The sequence below is a fragment of the Pipra filicauda genome, unplaced genomic scaffold (genome assembly GCF_003945595.2).
Source record: "Pipra filicauda isolate LSUMZ 115617 unplaced genomic scaffold, ASM394559v2 scaffold80_size11013439_pilon, whole genome shotgun sequence".
Classification (NCBI taxonomy): domain Eukaryota; kingdom Metazoa; phylum Chordata; class Aves; order Passeriformes; family Pipridae; genus Pipra; species Pipra filicauda.
Genome location: NW_024104987.1, coordinates 9,798,132 through 9,813,134, shown reverse-complemented (window position 1 = coordinate 9,813,134; position 15,003 = coordinate 9,798,132). Strand labels below are relative to the sequence as shown.

General features: G+C 51.6%; 1 protein-coding gene across 1 annotated transcript in view; it reads right to left on the bottom strand.

Annotated features, from left to right (window-relative positions):
- Positions 1-11,072: 11,072 nt before the first annotated feature.
- Positions 11,073-15,003, bottom strand: part of LOC113985114 (protoheme IX farnesyltransferase, mitochondrial) — a 104,968-nt gene continuing 101,037 nt past the window's right edge. Inside the window, exon 7 of the mRNA XM_039390319.1 lies at positions 11,073-14,140. Within this exon, the coding sequence (XP_039246253.1) occupies positions 13,692-14,140 (449 nt within the window). The 3' untranslated portion in view covers positions 11,073-13,691. The remainder of the gene's footprint in view (positions 14,141-15,003) is intronic.

Here is a 15,003-nt window from a genome sequence, read left to right as displayed (position 1 = left end):
CCCAGGGCTGCAGGGAATCGCCAGCTGGGGCGTCACGGTGTTGGCGGCAACTCAGTCACTTTTTCCTCCTCCTTATTCCCAATATACTGGGATAATAAGGTCGCCGGGGAGACCCTGTTGCCGCCTTTCAGCACCTAAAAGGGGATTATAAGGAAGGTGAGGGAAAACTTCTTGGCAGAGACAAAGAATAATATTTTTAAACTGATAGAGGGCAGAATAGGTATCAGGAAGAAATTTTTTACAATGAGGTGCTCGAACGTTGCCCAGAGAAGCTGTGGATGCCCTGGAAGTTTTCAGAGCCAGGCTGGAAAGGGCACGGAGTAACCTGGTTTAGCTGAAGGTGTCCCTGCCCACGGTAAGGGATTGCCATTGATGGCATTTAGAGGTCCCTCCCAACCCAAACTATTCTGTGATTCAGTGTTTTACCCACTCTTTTGATGAGTTGCTTTTTCAAGGAGGAGAAATAAAGATTGAGGGGAAATAAAGGAAAACAAGATAAATAAGACCCTGAGAAGTGTATGACTTCTCTAAAAGCGGCTCAGTGGGTTAATACAGAGCTTGGGCCACCAGTTCTGGTGTCAGTGGCCCCCATCCTTCCCAGGACCAGGTATTTGCGAAGCAGATTTTGGGATGACGCAAGGAGAACTTTTGTACTTCAGCTGCAGAGTCAACAGCAAACAATCCCAAAGAATCTCTCTGCTGTGAGAGAAAATAGACGGCACTGCTGGGCTCTCTGTGGTGTGAAGGGTGATCCCAACCAAGCAGAGCCGAAGTGCAGTGGCAGGAGGAATTGCTTCCCAGTTTCCCTGTGTGCGCTGGCAGAGCTGTGCCAGCTGGCCCAGACGGGTAATTGTGAAGGGAATTAAAGAGGACAGTTCCAGGCAGTGCATGAATCACAGCTGTGGGCAGCAACCCTTCCACGGGTGACACAGGCTGCCTCTCCTGCCCCCAGGTTTCCTCACCTCTGCACTCAATGTTTTGTGCAATTCCAAACACGAAACCTGCAGCTTCCACGCACAGGTTGCTCCACTGCACATTCCTACGCCCACGAGCTAAGAGGGAAACCCTTCAGATGGAATAATTCTCCTTGTTCCTTACATCCACCAGCACCAGCCAGGGTAACATCAACAAAATGTCACGGAAAGTTTGGTTTAAGCCTTTAATATATGTCAGCTGTAGCTTGTAAAAGTCGGATTGGCTTTTTAAGAAAAATAGCCCCAAGATAGGTTTTACTGTAATTGTATCTTCAACAGTTGGACGTCAGGAGTTTTTTCCCCAGGAATGGCAAGTCAGTGATCAGAAACAGCATCCAAGGAAAGGTAGATCAGGAGGAGGGCTGAGCTCCTGGAGCAGGGGGGGTGGGTGAGGGAGGTTTTGACAAGCAGGTTGGGAACCAGTTGTGGTTCCATCCTCCAGACTGACCCACTGTCTCCAGCTGTGGGTGAATGACCCACAGGCTGCTGGGCAGGGCACAGGTCTCCTCTGTATCTACTGCCACACTGAGAGAGGGCTCCAGCCAGGCCCAGCACCTACTCTTGGCTCCCAAAATTCATTTAACATCCCACACACAGCAGTTGTGGCAGGAGAACGTGTGCATCAACCTCCCGAAGAAACAGGGTTAGAAGGGAAGGGGAACAGAAATGCACAGCTGGGTTTGCTCTGTGCCCTGCAATCATAAGAGTGGCTGTCCTGCTGGTTGGCTGGTTAATCAATAACTAATTGAGCTGCATCGGTACAGTCTCCAGATCCTATTTCTTGATGACTGATTGATTGATTGATTACACAGACAGCACTGGGAAAGTGCAGCTCCTGACAAGGGGTGATGGTGGCACTTAGTGGAGCACTGCTGAGATGGGCCTGGAGGGTGCCCAGCTCTGCAAAACACACTTGTTCAATCAGGGCAGAAAGCAGAGAACCCAGAACACCTTCAGTCAGAGAAAATGGTTACCAGAGAAGCTGTGGCTGCCCCAACCCTGCAAGTATCCAAGGCTGGGTTGGATGAGACTTGCAGCAACCTGGGAGAGTGGAAGGTGTCCCTGCCCATGGCAGGGGTTGGGATGAGATGAGCTTTGAGGTCCCTTCCAACCCAAACCATTCAGTGATTCTGTGATCAGATCCTCAGCAAGACAGAGGAAGGGGCAGCTCTGTGGGCTCACCTCACCTCACCAACACCCACCCTTGTAGCCATGTGCTTTCCAGTGTTTTTTGGAGTCGGACACGAGGCAGGAATTCCCAGTGCTGATTCTGTCCTGCTGGCCTGATGCTGAGTTCTCCCTTGTTGCTTTTTCTCTTCCCAGCTAGAAAATCCACATGTTTGAAGGACAAAGACTTCACACACAGCTCTTTAAAGATCTGCAGGAACCTGTCCTGCTGGGGTGACAAACAGGAGCAGGTACCCAAAAATCAAGCCAGGATGCTGTTGGTCCCAATCCAGGCAGGATGCAGTTTTCTTACCATGGTCATAGCTGTGCTTGGAGAAAAGTAATTTGCCATTTCATGGTGTTAATCAAGTGCATGATGATGGGAAAAGGAGGCAATCTGGAGTGTCTAACCCTGCAGTGACCTGGTCAGACAGCAGGTGACCAGCCAACACCACCCCCTTTTGGGGAACATACAGCACCCAGCACACTGAGATGTAGGGCTTTGGTGTGGGACTTCTGGATCTTTTCATGTGTCCTCTTCCATCCACATGTATCTATAATGGGTTTTGTCCTTATTGCAGCATCCTGAGATGTTCCTCAGTCATGAGTCCATGTCCCAACCCTTGCCCCCTTACAGGGTCCCATGGTCCTGCACTTCTTTATTCCACTTCTTCTCTCCTAAGAAGTCCGTGGTGCTGACCCCTCCCCTCCTCTCTGCCATGAATGCCCTTTGCAGTGCCCCCTGTGCTATTCCAGAGCAGAGGGGAGCTGAGGATTGCTGATGGACAAATCTGGTGTGTCTGTCAGCAGCCTCCTCTCCATCCCTGCCCACATCTGCTGGACTCATATTGATGCCACGACAGTGAGGTGAGAGCTGGGGGGAAAGGGCCCAGGGCATTTGGGACTTTGTCCTGAAGAACACATGTATGTTAGCCCACGGAGGCACAGCTTGCAGGGAGTGTTCTGTGGGTCAGGGCTGCTGGACCAGCAGCCAGTGACCATCCCAAATAGTGGGGCTGGGCCACCCTGGGGGTGACAGGCCCTGGGACTCCAAACAGCTCAGCCATGGGCAAGACAAGTGCCCAGGGCTTTGTGCAACCACTTTGCACCCAAGCCCAAGTGCCACATACACTGCCCTAGAGCCCTCAAGAGGCTCTGTAACCCCACCAGCACCCAGGGACACCCCAGGGTCACCCCAGGCACATCCCAGGGATGTCATTGCCTCCTGCAGTGTCCTGGTGCTGCGTCCCAGGCGTGCTCCCTCCGGGGCCCTGGGCAGCACCACTGTACAGATGTAAGAGGAGATCCTGTTTCTCTCAACCTGAAACCATTTCCTTTCCCCCACTGCCCTCCCTCCCCTCGCTCCCTAATTCGTCCCTGGGGTTTTAATATCTATTTCTCCAAGTGCCACAGGCCAAATTTACTGCTCACATAACTGCCCCGACTTCAATGGAGAAGAGCGTTTAGGGTGCTCCGAGGAGGCGTAAGTAGGAGTGATGTGATGGAATTGAGTAAAGGAAAATATAGTCTGACTGTCAAGAAGAGTTTCCTACCAGTGAAATCTATAGACTGTGGAAGTTTCCCATGGGAACAAGCAGAAACCAAGTTGCTGAAGTCATTTTAAACCAGCACAAGAGAATAGGAAATCAGGGCAGTGACTGGCCAGAAGGAAAGGAGAGATGACATAATGCTACTTCTCCTTCTCTAATTTCTGTGGCTGCATTGCTTTGTCCGTGGAATTATTTTAACGCAACTGGATTCCTCCTTGTGTTCTGGGTGATGTGAAGGCTCTTGCTGCTTCTGGAGAGGTTTCAACTCCTCTGCTAAATTCTGTCCTGGATTAAAGCAATACCCACTGCAGCCCCTGTTGGCCCTGCTCTTATTCCTGCTGCTTGCAAACCTCTTCTGGGATCTTGTCAGGCTTCTTCCCTGACTTACCTGAGCCTCTGGATCCAGTTCTCTATTTATGGAGCTGTACAGAATGGACCAGCCCCTGGGAATAGTGTCAGGGCTCCCCAGGCCAACAATGCCATGTGGGGCTGTGGAAGGTACCAGACACAGAGCTGTAACCCTGGAGAGAGCCCAGGGATGGAAATCTCCCTGCTTTCAGGGATCCTTCAGGTAGATTCCTGCTAAATCACCTGCTGGAAAATCACAAAGGAATGATTTTCATCATTATATATGTTTTCATCATTATATATTACCATCATAAAGGAATGATTTTCATCAAGGCATATGGGGAAACGTTGCTTTCCCTGGTGACTCCTGGTTCTGGTGACTCCTGCCTGCCCTGTTTGGGCTCTGTGGATGACACCAGGGCTGCAGATGCAGTGGCCATGCCCTGCTACCACCCAGTGGCTTTGGCAACCTCTTGCCCATGGAACTTCCTAATGTATTTTTGAATGACTAAATATTCTCTCACCGTCTCAGCATTAGCAACTTGAAGCTCGCTGTGAGCAACCTCCTACCTCGCACAGTTCCCAGATAATTACAGATTAGAACGGGCTAATTTTTATTTTTGTAAAGCTGTCAGAGATCTATGTTTGTTATTATTGTCTCCTAGGTTGCCAGTTGCATAAATACATATGTAAAACCCCCTTTGATCTCTAAGTATAATGACACAGATTTATCAAATGTTTGCCTTTTTCTGTCTCTTTGAAAAGGCTGATTTATGGAGTGCAGTCCCTACCTCCCTTCCTCTCTTGAAATATGAAGTGTTTGTGAGCAGCCAAGGTAATATTTAATATCCTGCCAAGAATCCTTTGCACTTCCTAACAAATGAACTACAACCTAACCAAATGGTTCACATCTGTTTAGCCTCTTCTCCTTTTTAACTAAACAAATTAGCATTAGAATACCTGGGAGGCACACAAAGTCCCTTTCTAGATGACAGAACACAGACAATTATTAGCAAGGGGAGTAACTGTACTGAAAGGAGCAGGCCTGGACCCAGCAGATGTTTTCACATCTCCTGTAGTGTCCATGAATGACCCGCAGCGCAGCGGACACGCTGCCACGGCCTTTTGAAGTGGGTGAGGAGTCCATTCACAGTCCCCTTCTGAATGAAATTAAAGGCAGTGGCCCCAGTGAGTTAAGTGTTCCATTTAAACCACTTCCAGCAAAGATATGTTTTGTTGTGGGGGAGTTTTCCCCCCCATAAATGGCTAAAACAAAGAGCACTGCCCCGCTCCTCCCCACCCACGGGCTCAGGATGCTCAGGAGGCAACAACCCTGGGTTTATTTCTGGTTTCACCAGTGGTTTCTCATCCCAAGAGCATCATCAATCCACCCGTCCTCATCGCCCTCCCTCTCTGGGAAAGAAGGTGTGAGGGGTTATTTGGGTTTTAGGAGAATCACGAGGCGCGAACAAACATCTGCAAAGCACGGTTTGGATTATTGCAGCTCCCCCAGTCTGCACACGGGCAATTACAAACTCACACCCCTCCGACCACGAGGGGCCTTTCAAGCACCCCTGTTCCCGCTGGGGTCCCAAACATCTTTAAATCAGAGGTTCAGGAGGGGCTCTGGGGCGGGACGGGACGGGACGGGGCGAGACGGGCTCTGCTCGGAGCGCTCGGTTAATTGGATTCATCGCTGGAGGAGGGAGCCAAAGGAAACACGTGTTTTATTAGGGCTAACACTTAGCTTTTATTGTAAATGTTTTGAAAAAGAAAACACTCTAAAGCTTCACAGAGATACTGCTATTAATACATCATCCGAATAACAAGTGATTAAAACCAACAACAGCTACTATGAAAATGTGGCTTTGTAGCCCCGGACCGCATGGGACGCAGCCGGGAAAATCATTATGAACACACCAGCGGGGTGCAATTATAAATAAAAACAGCTCTGTAAAGGCTACAAAAGCAGCAATAATCAGTCCGGTCTGTGGTTTAGTGAGGGCTACAGACATTACGGAAGGTGCTATTTATTACCAGAGCCAGGGACACCGCTGGATGAAGGGGTGCAACTTCAGGAGGAGTCAACAGAGGGAGTTCCCGGCCACTGCGGCCAAGCGAGGCACAGCCCGCACAGCCCGCCAGCCGCCCGGAGCGCTCCGTGTCCCTCTGTCCGTCCGTCCAGCACGGCCTTCCCGCAGTCCCCACTACAAACAAGGATAGAAAGGGCTGGCGGCGCTGGACGGGCTCGACGGCTCCGAGCTGCGGGCTCAGACGGTGTCTCCGGCACGGGCACGGCTCCAAGGACGGACCCGGCAAGGCTGAGCCCCGCAGGTACCCGGTACAGCTGCGCTTCTTCCAGCGGGGTGGCTCCTATCGCACCCACGGGCACCTCACGAACACCCTCACGGAGCAATCCCTGCGGGAAACCCAGCGCTGCTGCTCCTGGTGGGAGTGTGGGATGCAGATGTTGGGTGACTCCTGTGGGTCACACCCCCCGGGCATCAGTGACAGCACAGAGGACAGCCCCCAAACCAGAAGTGTTTGTCATCTCTTGGCAGCCCTGGAGACACTGCTCGGCCTGGGGACAGAGCTGTGGGGGAGGAGCAGAGGACAGAGACACCACGGGAACATCTGTCTGCAGATGCTTCCTCTGCACTCTTCCCACGGCTCATTTTTGAGGCGAGGAGGGTTAATCAGCCTCACTCCCAATGTATTCCCAGCTCCTGCCAGTCCCTGCTCCCCGTGAAAGCCAAGCAGGTCGGGAGCATCAGAGTGGGGAGAAGACATCTCAGCAATATTCCTTTCTCTGCTGCTGACTCCGGTGACTACGTGGCCCCGGGCATCCCGTTTGCCCCCGGCATCCCTCGGTGTCCCTGCGGTGTTTCTGGGAGTGACTCAGTGCGGGGATGGCCAAGAGCGTCGCTCACCCAGCCCCTGGCGGCTCCGCACTGCGAGTGTCCCCGCGAACCTCGGAGCTCGGCTGATAAACTCGGGCTGTTCCCTGCCCCGCTCTGGATGCCGTCCAGCAGCTCCCCTGGAAGCACGGCGGAAACACCTTAATCACCTCGTTTGCATCTCCGTTTCAAGTTTAATTTGATACAGTGCCTCCTCTCCCCGGAAAAAAAAAATAAAAAAGAAAAAATCCCAAACATCTCCCAGACGCACAAATCTTGATTTTCCCCCTTGCTCAGAAAACAAAAGGCAGATCCCTGTGCCAGACACTTCCTTGCAAATGAGCTTTGAGTGCCGTGTATGTCTGCATCCTGCACCTTGAGAAGGGTCAGTGGTGGAGCCCATCCTGCACATCCTGCCCATCCTGCCTGGAGCTCTGTGCTCCCCTGGCACCAGTCTGGTCTCTCCCCACTCCTTCTTCCCACTTCTTGCTTTTTGGATGAGCAAGATGGGCAAGATGTGCCCAGGGGTCCCAGTTAGGGACAGGTTGGTCAGTGTGGGAGATCAGATCCCTGCTGTTCCCAATCAGCCGGGGAAATTCCCCACGGTTTGTGTTTCTCTTGAAGAACAGACAGTCCAGTTACAGCTGCAGTTCCAAGGGGCACAGGCAATGTATGTTATAGCACATATTCCATGAAAAAATGTATCAAAGGGAAGCTGTAGTTAAAATAGAAAGTGTTAAAAAGGGGAGCAGGGGGCAGAAAGGACCTTGGGATGTGTCTGGGACAGTGAAACCAGGGGAAAAGCCATAACCACTGAACTGGCCCCAGTCTCTGTGGCACTTTGGAGACACATAGAAACCTTTGGGTACCACACTCTGCCTCACTCGATGGGCAGGACTGAAGAAAGGCTCCTGGAAAAATGGGAAAACAGGTATGGATGTAGGGCAATGGTTCCAGCACTAGTGGTGAGGGCCAAGCACCCTCCTTTCCAGCACCTCTTTTCAGTCCTTGTGCTCCCCCAAAGCACAGGAACTGTGACAGCAGCTCCTCACCAGCTCCTTGGGATGGTCCAGGACCACCACACTCAGAGCATCTCTTTGGAGGTGTCAGCAATTTGGGAGCTGTGACCTTTCAGGGACTGGGGTAACACCCAGTACCTTCCCAGAACGGATGAATGCACCAACCTGAGCCCACTGCCAAACCCTCAGTTCTCGCTCCAAGGCCTGGGGGTGCCAGAACTGGTTGGGAGCAGGAGGAGAAACATCTCCACATTGTGGGAAAACAGCTCGTTCTGCCAACCCTGCTCTGTGAAACAGTTGAACTGTGCCTTTTTGAAACACTGGAAACTAAATCCCAGCCTGAGGCACCGACCCAGGCTGGAAAATCTTCAGTGCAAACAGTTAAAGTCTGGAAGCAGAAAAGCAGAGGTGACAGGCAGTGTGTGAGGTGGAGCTGAGGAGAGGTGCTCCTGCCAGCTCTTTGAAACACAGGTTACTCTGCCAGTGCTTTAAATGGCTTTGGGACACCCTGCACATGCCCTGCTCAACAGGACTCCTTTCCTTTGAGTCAGGGAGAACGTGACCAGTGGAAGCCACAAAGATGATTAAGGGACTGCAGCATCTCTCTGATGAGGAGAGACTGCAGGAGCTGGGCCTGGTTAGCCTGGAGAAGAGAAGACTGAGAAGGGATCTCATCAATCCACACAAAAGGTGGGTGTCAGGGGATGGTGCCAGACTCTTGTCAGTGGTGCCCAGTGACAGGACAAGGAGCAGTGGCCATAAACTAAGACACAGCAAGTTCCACCTCAATGTGAGGAAGAACTTCTTCCCACAGATGGTGGCAGAGCCTGGAACAGCTGTCCAGACAGGGCCTGGAGTCTCCCTCTCTGGAGACATTCCAACCCCACCTGGACGTGTTCCTGTGTCACCTGCTCCAGGTGACCCTGCCTGGGCAGGGGGCTGGACTGGGGGATCCCCAGAGATCCCTTCCAGCCCTGACTATTCTGTGCTTCTGTGAACAGAAGGGTCTGGAAAGCAGCTCCAAAGCTTGCTAGACCTCATGTCAAAGCCCTAGAAACCTGTAGCACATTTGTTTCAGAGGGGACAAACATATCGAGGGAACCACCCAGCAAGGCCCAGTCTGAGGGATCTCACAGAGGAGTGTCCTCACCAGTGACACTTCTGACCTCACCACTCAGTTGTCACCTCTGACTCCAAACTAACACCACGCTGTTAGGGAGATGATGAACATTAGAACCAGAGTCTGACTTGTCTTGGGCAGGGCCAAGTGCTGGACATGCACCCACAGGGGCCAAGCCCTGCCCTGCAGCACTGACCTTGCCAGGACTGCAAGAAGAAGTAGCAGCTCCAAGAGGCAAAACAACCAACTCAAGGTCCCACGGGCAGCACAAGTGGCATCCTGCCTCCCATGAGCCCTTGACTGGGCTGGCTTTTTGCCTGGTTAAGAAATTCCATGACTAGAAATGCCATTGGGGACAGCCTGTCTAGTATTACCACCTCCAGCAGAGCTGCTCGGGAGGAAAACAGTGCTGATATCTCTGTTTTAATAGCCAAGTGTTCTGTAGACAGCCTGCATTTCCAAGGAAGAGGGAATAGCTAATCACCTCTGGAGAGCAACCAGGACAACATGCTTTCTATCTGTAATGATAATGATTTCTAATAGTATCACTCTTGTTTCCATTCCTACTCTCCTGGGATCGTTCGGAATTGAAAAGGACGTGTGTGTTTTGTGTAAGCCTTGAAGTGCCGTGGCCTGGCTGAGTGGGAAACGCTGCTGGAGCCAGGAGAGTGTGAATGTGTGACTCTGCTGGGGCAGATTATATCGGAGACTGATACAGGAAGCGAGAAAAAAAAAACCCTCAGTGGGGGAAAGGAGAGGGAAAGCGCTGTGAGCGCTGGGATTGGGTTTCCTCATTCATGCTGGAACAAAGAGCAGAGCCACACCAACTGCTGCTGCGCTGGGATGCCAGCAGTCAGGGGCACTGGGATGCCAGCAGTGTCAGGGTACTGTGTGTGAGCTCACATGGGACCTGGGGGCTCCCTGCAAACCCGAGAGCTCGGGACAACTCCCGGCTGTGTCACTCGACTCCTCACCGTGCCCTGCGGGGTCAGTGCTGTGCTCAGAGATCTGCTGAAGGTCAGGGCAAAGGAGGGATGTGGGGGAAGCCAGTGCCAGCTCTCTGCAATGCTCCTCAAAGCCTGACCCAGTGCACACCCTGCACTGATGGAGAGAATAACAGGCCAGGGCCAACAAAGACATGAGCTGTTCCCTCCTCCAGCAAGGTGAAGCACCTCCATCCCTGTTTCACAGCTGGAGTGCATTTCTTCTGCAGAGGTCTGGAAAGAATGAAGATCCCCTGAGCCCCAGGGCTACTGTTTTATCCACAAAACCACACAAAAGGTTTAAAGTCCAAACAGACTAAAACCAGCTTCATCCTCTTGAGTCTCTGGCTCAGATTCCTCCGTGAGCTCTACTCCAGCTCCTGGTGGTGCAGAGCTGCCTGTTGTGACAGCAGCACCGAGATGGGACCCCTCAGCAGACCCAGGGCTAGGAGGGACAGGGCACATCACTGCTGGTTTTTTCACTGCCACATAGAGATCAGGTATTTCACGGCAGGGGGTTGGAACGAGATGGTCTTTAAGGTCCCTTCCAACCCAAATCACTCAGTGATTCTGCAGGACCAATTCAGGGGGAGATCCTGAGTAACCAGGATAAGGGGATGACAACCAACCCACATTCAAGTTCTCCAAATGGGACAAGGAAAAGAAAACATTGCAATTTTAAGCAGGAACTGCTGTTTCAGGTTCAAGGAGCCGTGCAAAGCCTGATGCTTGCAGGGCCCAGCAGAGAGATGCAGGGCCATCCAAGTTGATCTACTGTGCAAAGCCATCATGGACAGGCATCTCATGCACCTCACCTGCTTCTTTCCCTGCAGGATTTGGGCAGCAATATCAGCAGTGCTGGAGGGGGTAAGGCTGCCATTAATCCTCACAGGGACCACAAACACCCTCGGATGAGGGCAGACAGCTCAGGATTTTTAATTTCCACAGTGGCAACAGCAATATTGAAAAGGAGACCTGAGAGCACCTGCTGCACTATACATTTGCAAAAAAGGCTTCAGTTTGGCCAGGTGTTTATTTTCAAAGCACATGCAACAGCAACACTCCCAAAAGGCAGTAAAATGGCAGTAGATGGCTTCATCTGTTTATGGCCAGCTTGTAGCAGAGCTCCTAGGCAAAAAAAAGGCTTATTTTATTAAGTATTTCTTACCTTTAAACCCCAGATCCACTGATTCTAAAGCCATGCTTTTTCTCCAGGCCAGACTCACTGGGTGTGGAGATGTTGGTGCAGCTCGGTGACCTGCATTCTGCAGACACTCAGGGATGATTACAAAGCTCCTGTCTAGCCCTAAACCCCGTGAATGTTACACATTTTGGCCCTAGAAATGAAGATGACTGTTCTTACAAGCTCAACCACAGGCATGTCCTTGGGACCTTTAATCAGAATGGAATTCCTCAGGACAGCACCCGGGACTCACAGGCCATCTGAAGCCTGGCTCTGGAATGACTTAGGAGAAAACCACAACCTTCCTGCTTCAGCACCACTTTCTGCCTCTGGGAGCAAAATCTGTGACTTTTTTTGTAGGCCATTTGCTCTTTTCAGGTTCCTCTGTCAGCTTAAGGTTGACCAAGTTCTTTGGTTTCGCACAAACCCTTTCCACTCACATGCAACTTAGTTTCAGTCGCTGCTTGCACAATAAATCAGTATTTCACAAGCTCTTGCAGTGACCAAGAACACGCTGCTGTGAGAAGTGCCACAGAACCACCACATACCTTTGCAATTAACTGAGCTGGACCAGAGTTCCAGTCATAAGTGGACACTATAAAACAGATTTGGAGTGTTCATCTCTTTTTGTACAGTCTGTACTTTATTGCAGAGAAGACTGGATGCATTTTTAAAACAAATTCAGGAGTTGAGCAGTTTCCAGACAGTTCCACGAAGTGCTGCCCACAGTAACCTGAGAACAACAGACCTGTCAGACAGTGAGAGGGGACTCCAGCCTGTCATCTGCAATCACTCCAGAGTCACCAAACCCTGAAGCCAACTATCGAAGAGCCACATAAAACAGGTGGCCCTGCTCCTGAGAGCACCTCTGCCAGCACAGCAGAGGTTAAACTGTGTCACTCCTGATTTACACCAGCATAACCCAGACCAGGAGTCAGGCCTGGATCCCAAGAGCAGCCAGGGAAGGTTCTGTGTCAGTGTGAGACACCTGTGGTGGCAGATTTGTGATCTTTCCTCAAGGATTTTACTCGGGATCAGGTTCGAGACATTTCAGGTGTTGCTGTATCTTTGGATTGATGCTCAACCTGCTGCCCAGCCCCTTTCCACATGGGAAAGAAATCTTGGCATGGGAACACATCAAGTCGTAACAGGCACTGACTACCACAATAAACTATCCCCGTCTCTGTCTGCCCTGGGTGCTGCTGGGTCTGGGAGCATCCCAGCAGGTCACAGCCAGCCCCAGGCAGGCTGAGGGTGAGCCACAGCCCTGCAGCAGGATCACAAGCACTGTGGCCAGAAATGTTCTTCAGTGTATCAGATAACAGAGATAATGCACTTTCCTCAGGAGACCATCCACAGTAATTGCTTTGGAGGGACACAGGCTGCAGCAGCAAGTGAACATTACAGTATTAGGCTAAATCCACAACCTTTTTTCTGTTAATGTGTTTCCTTACCTATTAATTACCCTCAAAGTGAAGCCTTTCTCTGAGCCACCACAGTGTGACATTAAATAGAGCTCAAACTCTTGATGCCAGTCCAGGGCTCATGAGAGGACGCCGAGACCGAATGCGCTGGCACAAGACACATGAGCATGGAAAATCCTACAACCACCTGACTCTGGGATCTGCTTCCCACCTCCTCCACCTTTCACAGCCTCACTGCCATAAACACTAATGGTGACTTTTACCAGCTGAAGATCTGACACCCAGGGCTCAAACTCTGATGATGTAAAACCACATGGGACCCAGAAGTTCCCTGTGATTGATGGAAGTAGAGCAGAATGGCTCAGTGTGTCTGAGGGATGTGCTACAGGAGAGCTTTCACCTGGAGGGTGTTTAAATGCTGGTGTGTGCTGTGCTGAAAGGCAGTTTTCTTCTCTCCTTTAGCACTGTGCCAGTTGTATGCAAGCCAAAAATCTACTGGGGTGAAGGGGAACCTTGGGAAAAGCAACTGACTGAAAAAAGCCCCCGAAAATTTGGTTTGGTGTGACACCAGCGCAGGGATGGCGGGGATTGAGACAAAACCCCAACCCACTGCGTGCCTCAAAGCTTAAATTAAAGGAGAGGGTGCTTGGGGAGCAGGGTGAGAAATCATTCCTGGGTCGCTCCCCGACGGCTTCGCCAAGGCTGCCAGTGCTGGCGGGGAAACGTGTGCGCATGTGACTCGTTAACTAACCCCACCACCCACGAGGACAGAGACCACGGCTCACAGGGACTTCAGAAGGCCACCCCAAAGCGAAATCCTAGTCCGGGATGAGTGAAGGGGCCTGAGGCCCCTGAGTGCTTTGAGCTCTCCTGGCTACTGCCTCGCAAAAGAAAATAGAAAATCATCGCGTGAAGTGGTCGCTAGGCACGAACGATTCTTCCTCAAACAGATTCCCACAGGATTCCCCGCTGTGATTACTAAAATAAACTACCTGATGTGTCACGAGGACAACATACAATCGACATTTAAGGCAATCTAATTTCCACAGCCCTCCCATGACTTTCCCCCTTTCCCAGCAGGTCGCCTTTGTCTTCCTTCTCCAGGGCCGATTTCTTGCAGGTGAACATGACCAGCAGCAGCATGGGCAGGTGCCACAGGCTGCAGAAGAAGAGCTTCCTGGAGCTGCTGCGATCTGCATCCCTGTAGAACCGAAAGCCGAGGTAGGAGATGTAGAGGTTGATGGGGAGTGAAATGATGGGGAAAGTCCACGTGGTGATGTCGAGGACAGGAGCCACCGCCGAGAGTCCGATTAAGGCCAAGCAGTGTCGCAGAGCCACCCTCCTGCACAGCCCCGGGTGGGTGACAGACATCATACAGTATCCTCCTCTGGAGTAATCCTCCCGCAGGCCCCAGCTCAGGGCGTTGAAGTGAGGGAACTGCCAGGAGTAAAGGATCCCTCCTAACAGCAAAGCACCTGTGACGGGGCAGAGAGAAGGACATAGGAGTTAGAAGGGTCCTGCGAGAAGTGCCACACACAGAACTCGGCTGCCATGGGCTGTCTGCTGCCAGCACTACACACACGTGGCACCCGTGGCAGCTGTGACACTGCTCAGGGCAGCACCATGAGATAAGGAACCTCTGGTTTTAATGGCATTCACACAGGGTTGTGCACGGTGGATTGTCTGGGTTTGGAGCATTTAATTTGCAGAGCATTTCAGCAAGTCACTTCCTCATAATGAACCACCTCTAATTTGTTTCTGCACCAACTCAGTCTCTACCTGAGGGAATTGGTGGGAATGAAGCTCAGTTGGGCAAGAGGCTGTTTTCTTGGAAGCCTCTTGATTCTACTCCTGGGTTCCTGAGTTGGTGCATCCAGAGAAGAAAAGAGCCACTGGGCAGAGCCACTCGAACAGACAGAGGGAGCTCCGCTCAGTGACACCACAAGAGGAGGATAAGCTGCTCCTCCTGAGACCTGGGCACACACCAGCACCCTGGGAGCCTGGGGCATGGCTAAGCTCTCTGCCTGCCCACTGTGGGAGGGAGGGAACTGCTCCTGGCATGGGAGAAACTCCATCATGGACCTGGGTGGGTGGTAGAACTGGCAGAAGCTGCTAATGAGGTGGCAGGAGACGGAGAACTTCTTACTCCTTCAAACCAACTGCAGAAACTTTTAAGCAGTTTGATCAAGTAACTCTGTTCACACCAATTAACTACTCTTCCAATTAAAAAGGAGCTGTGGAAGCACCACATTTCCACAGCTCTCCCTGGGACACAGCACAGGGCTTACTGAGGCAGGAGCAGCTTATGTGCTGATTTCAGAGAGCTTCCAGGAGGCCC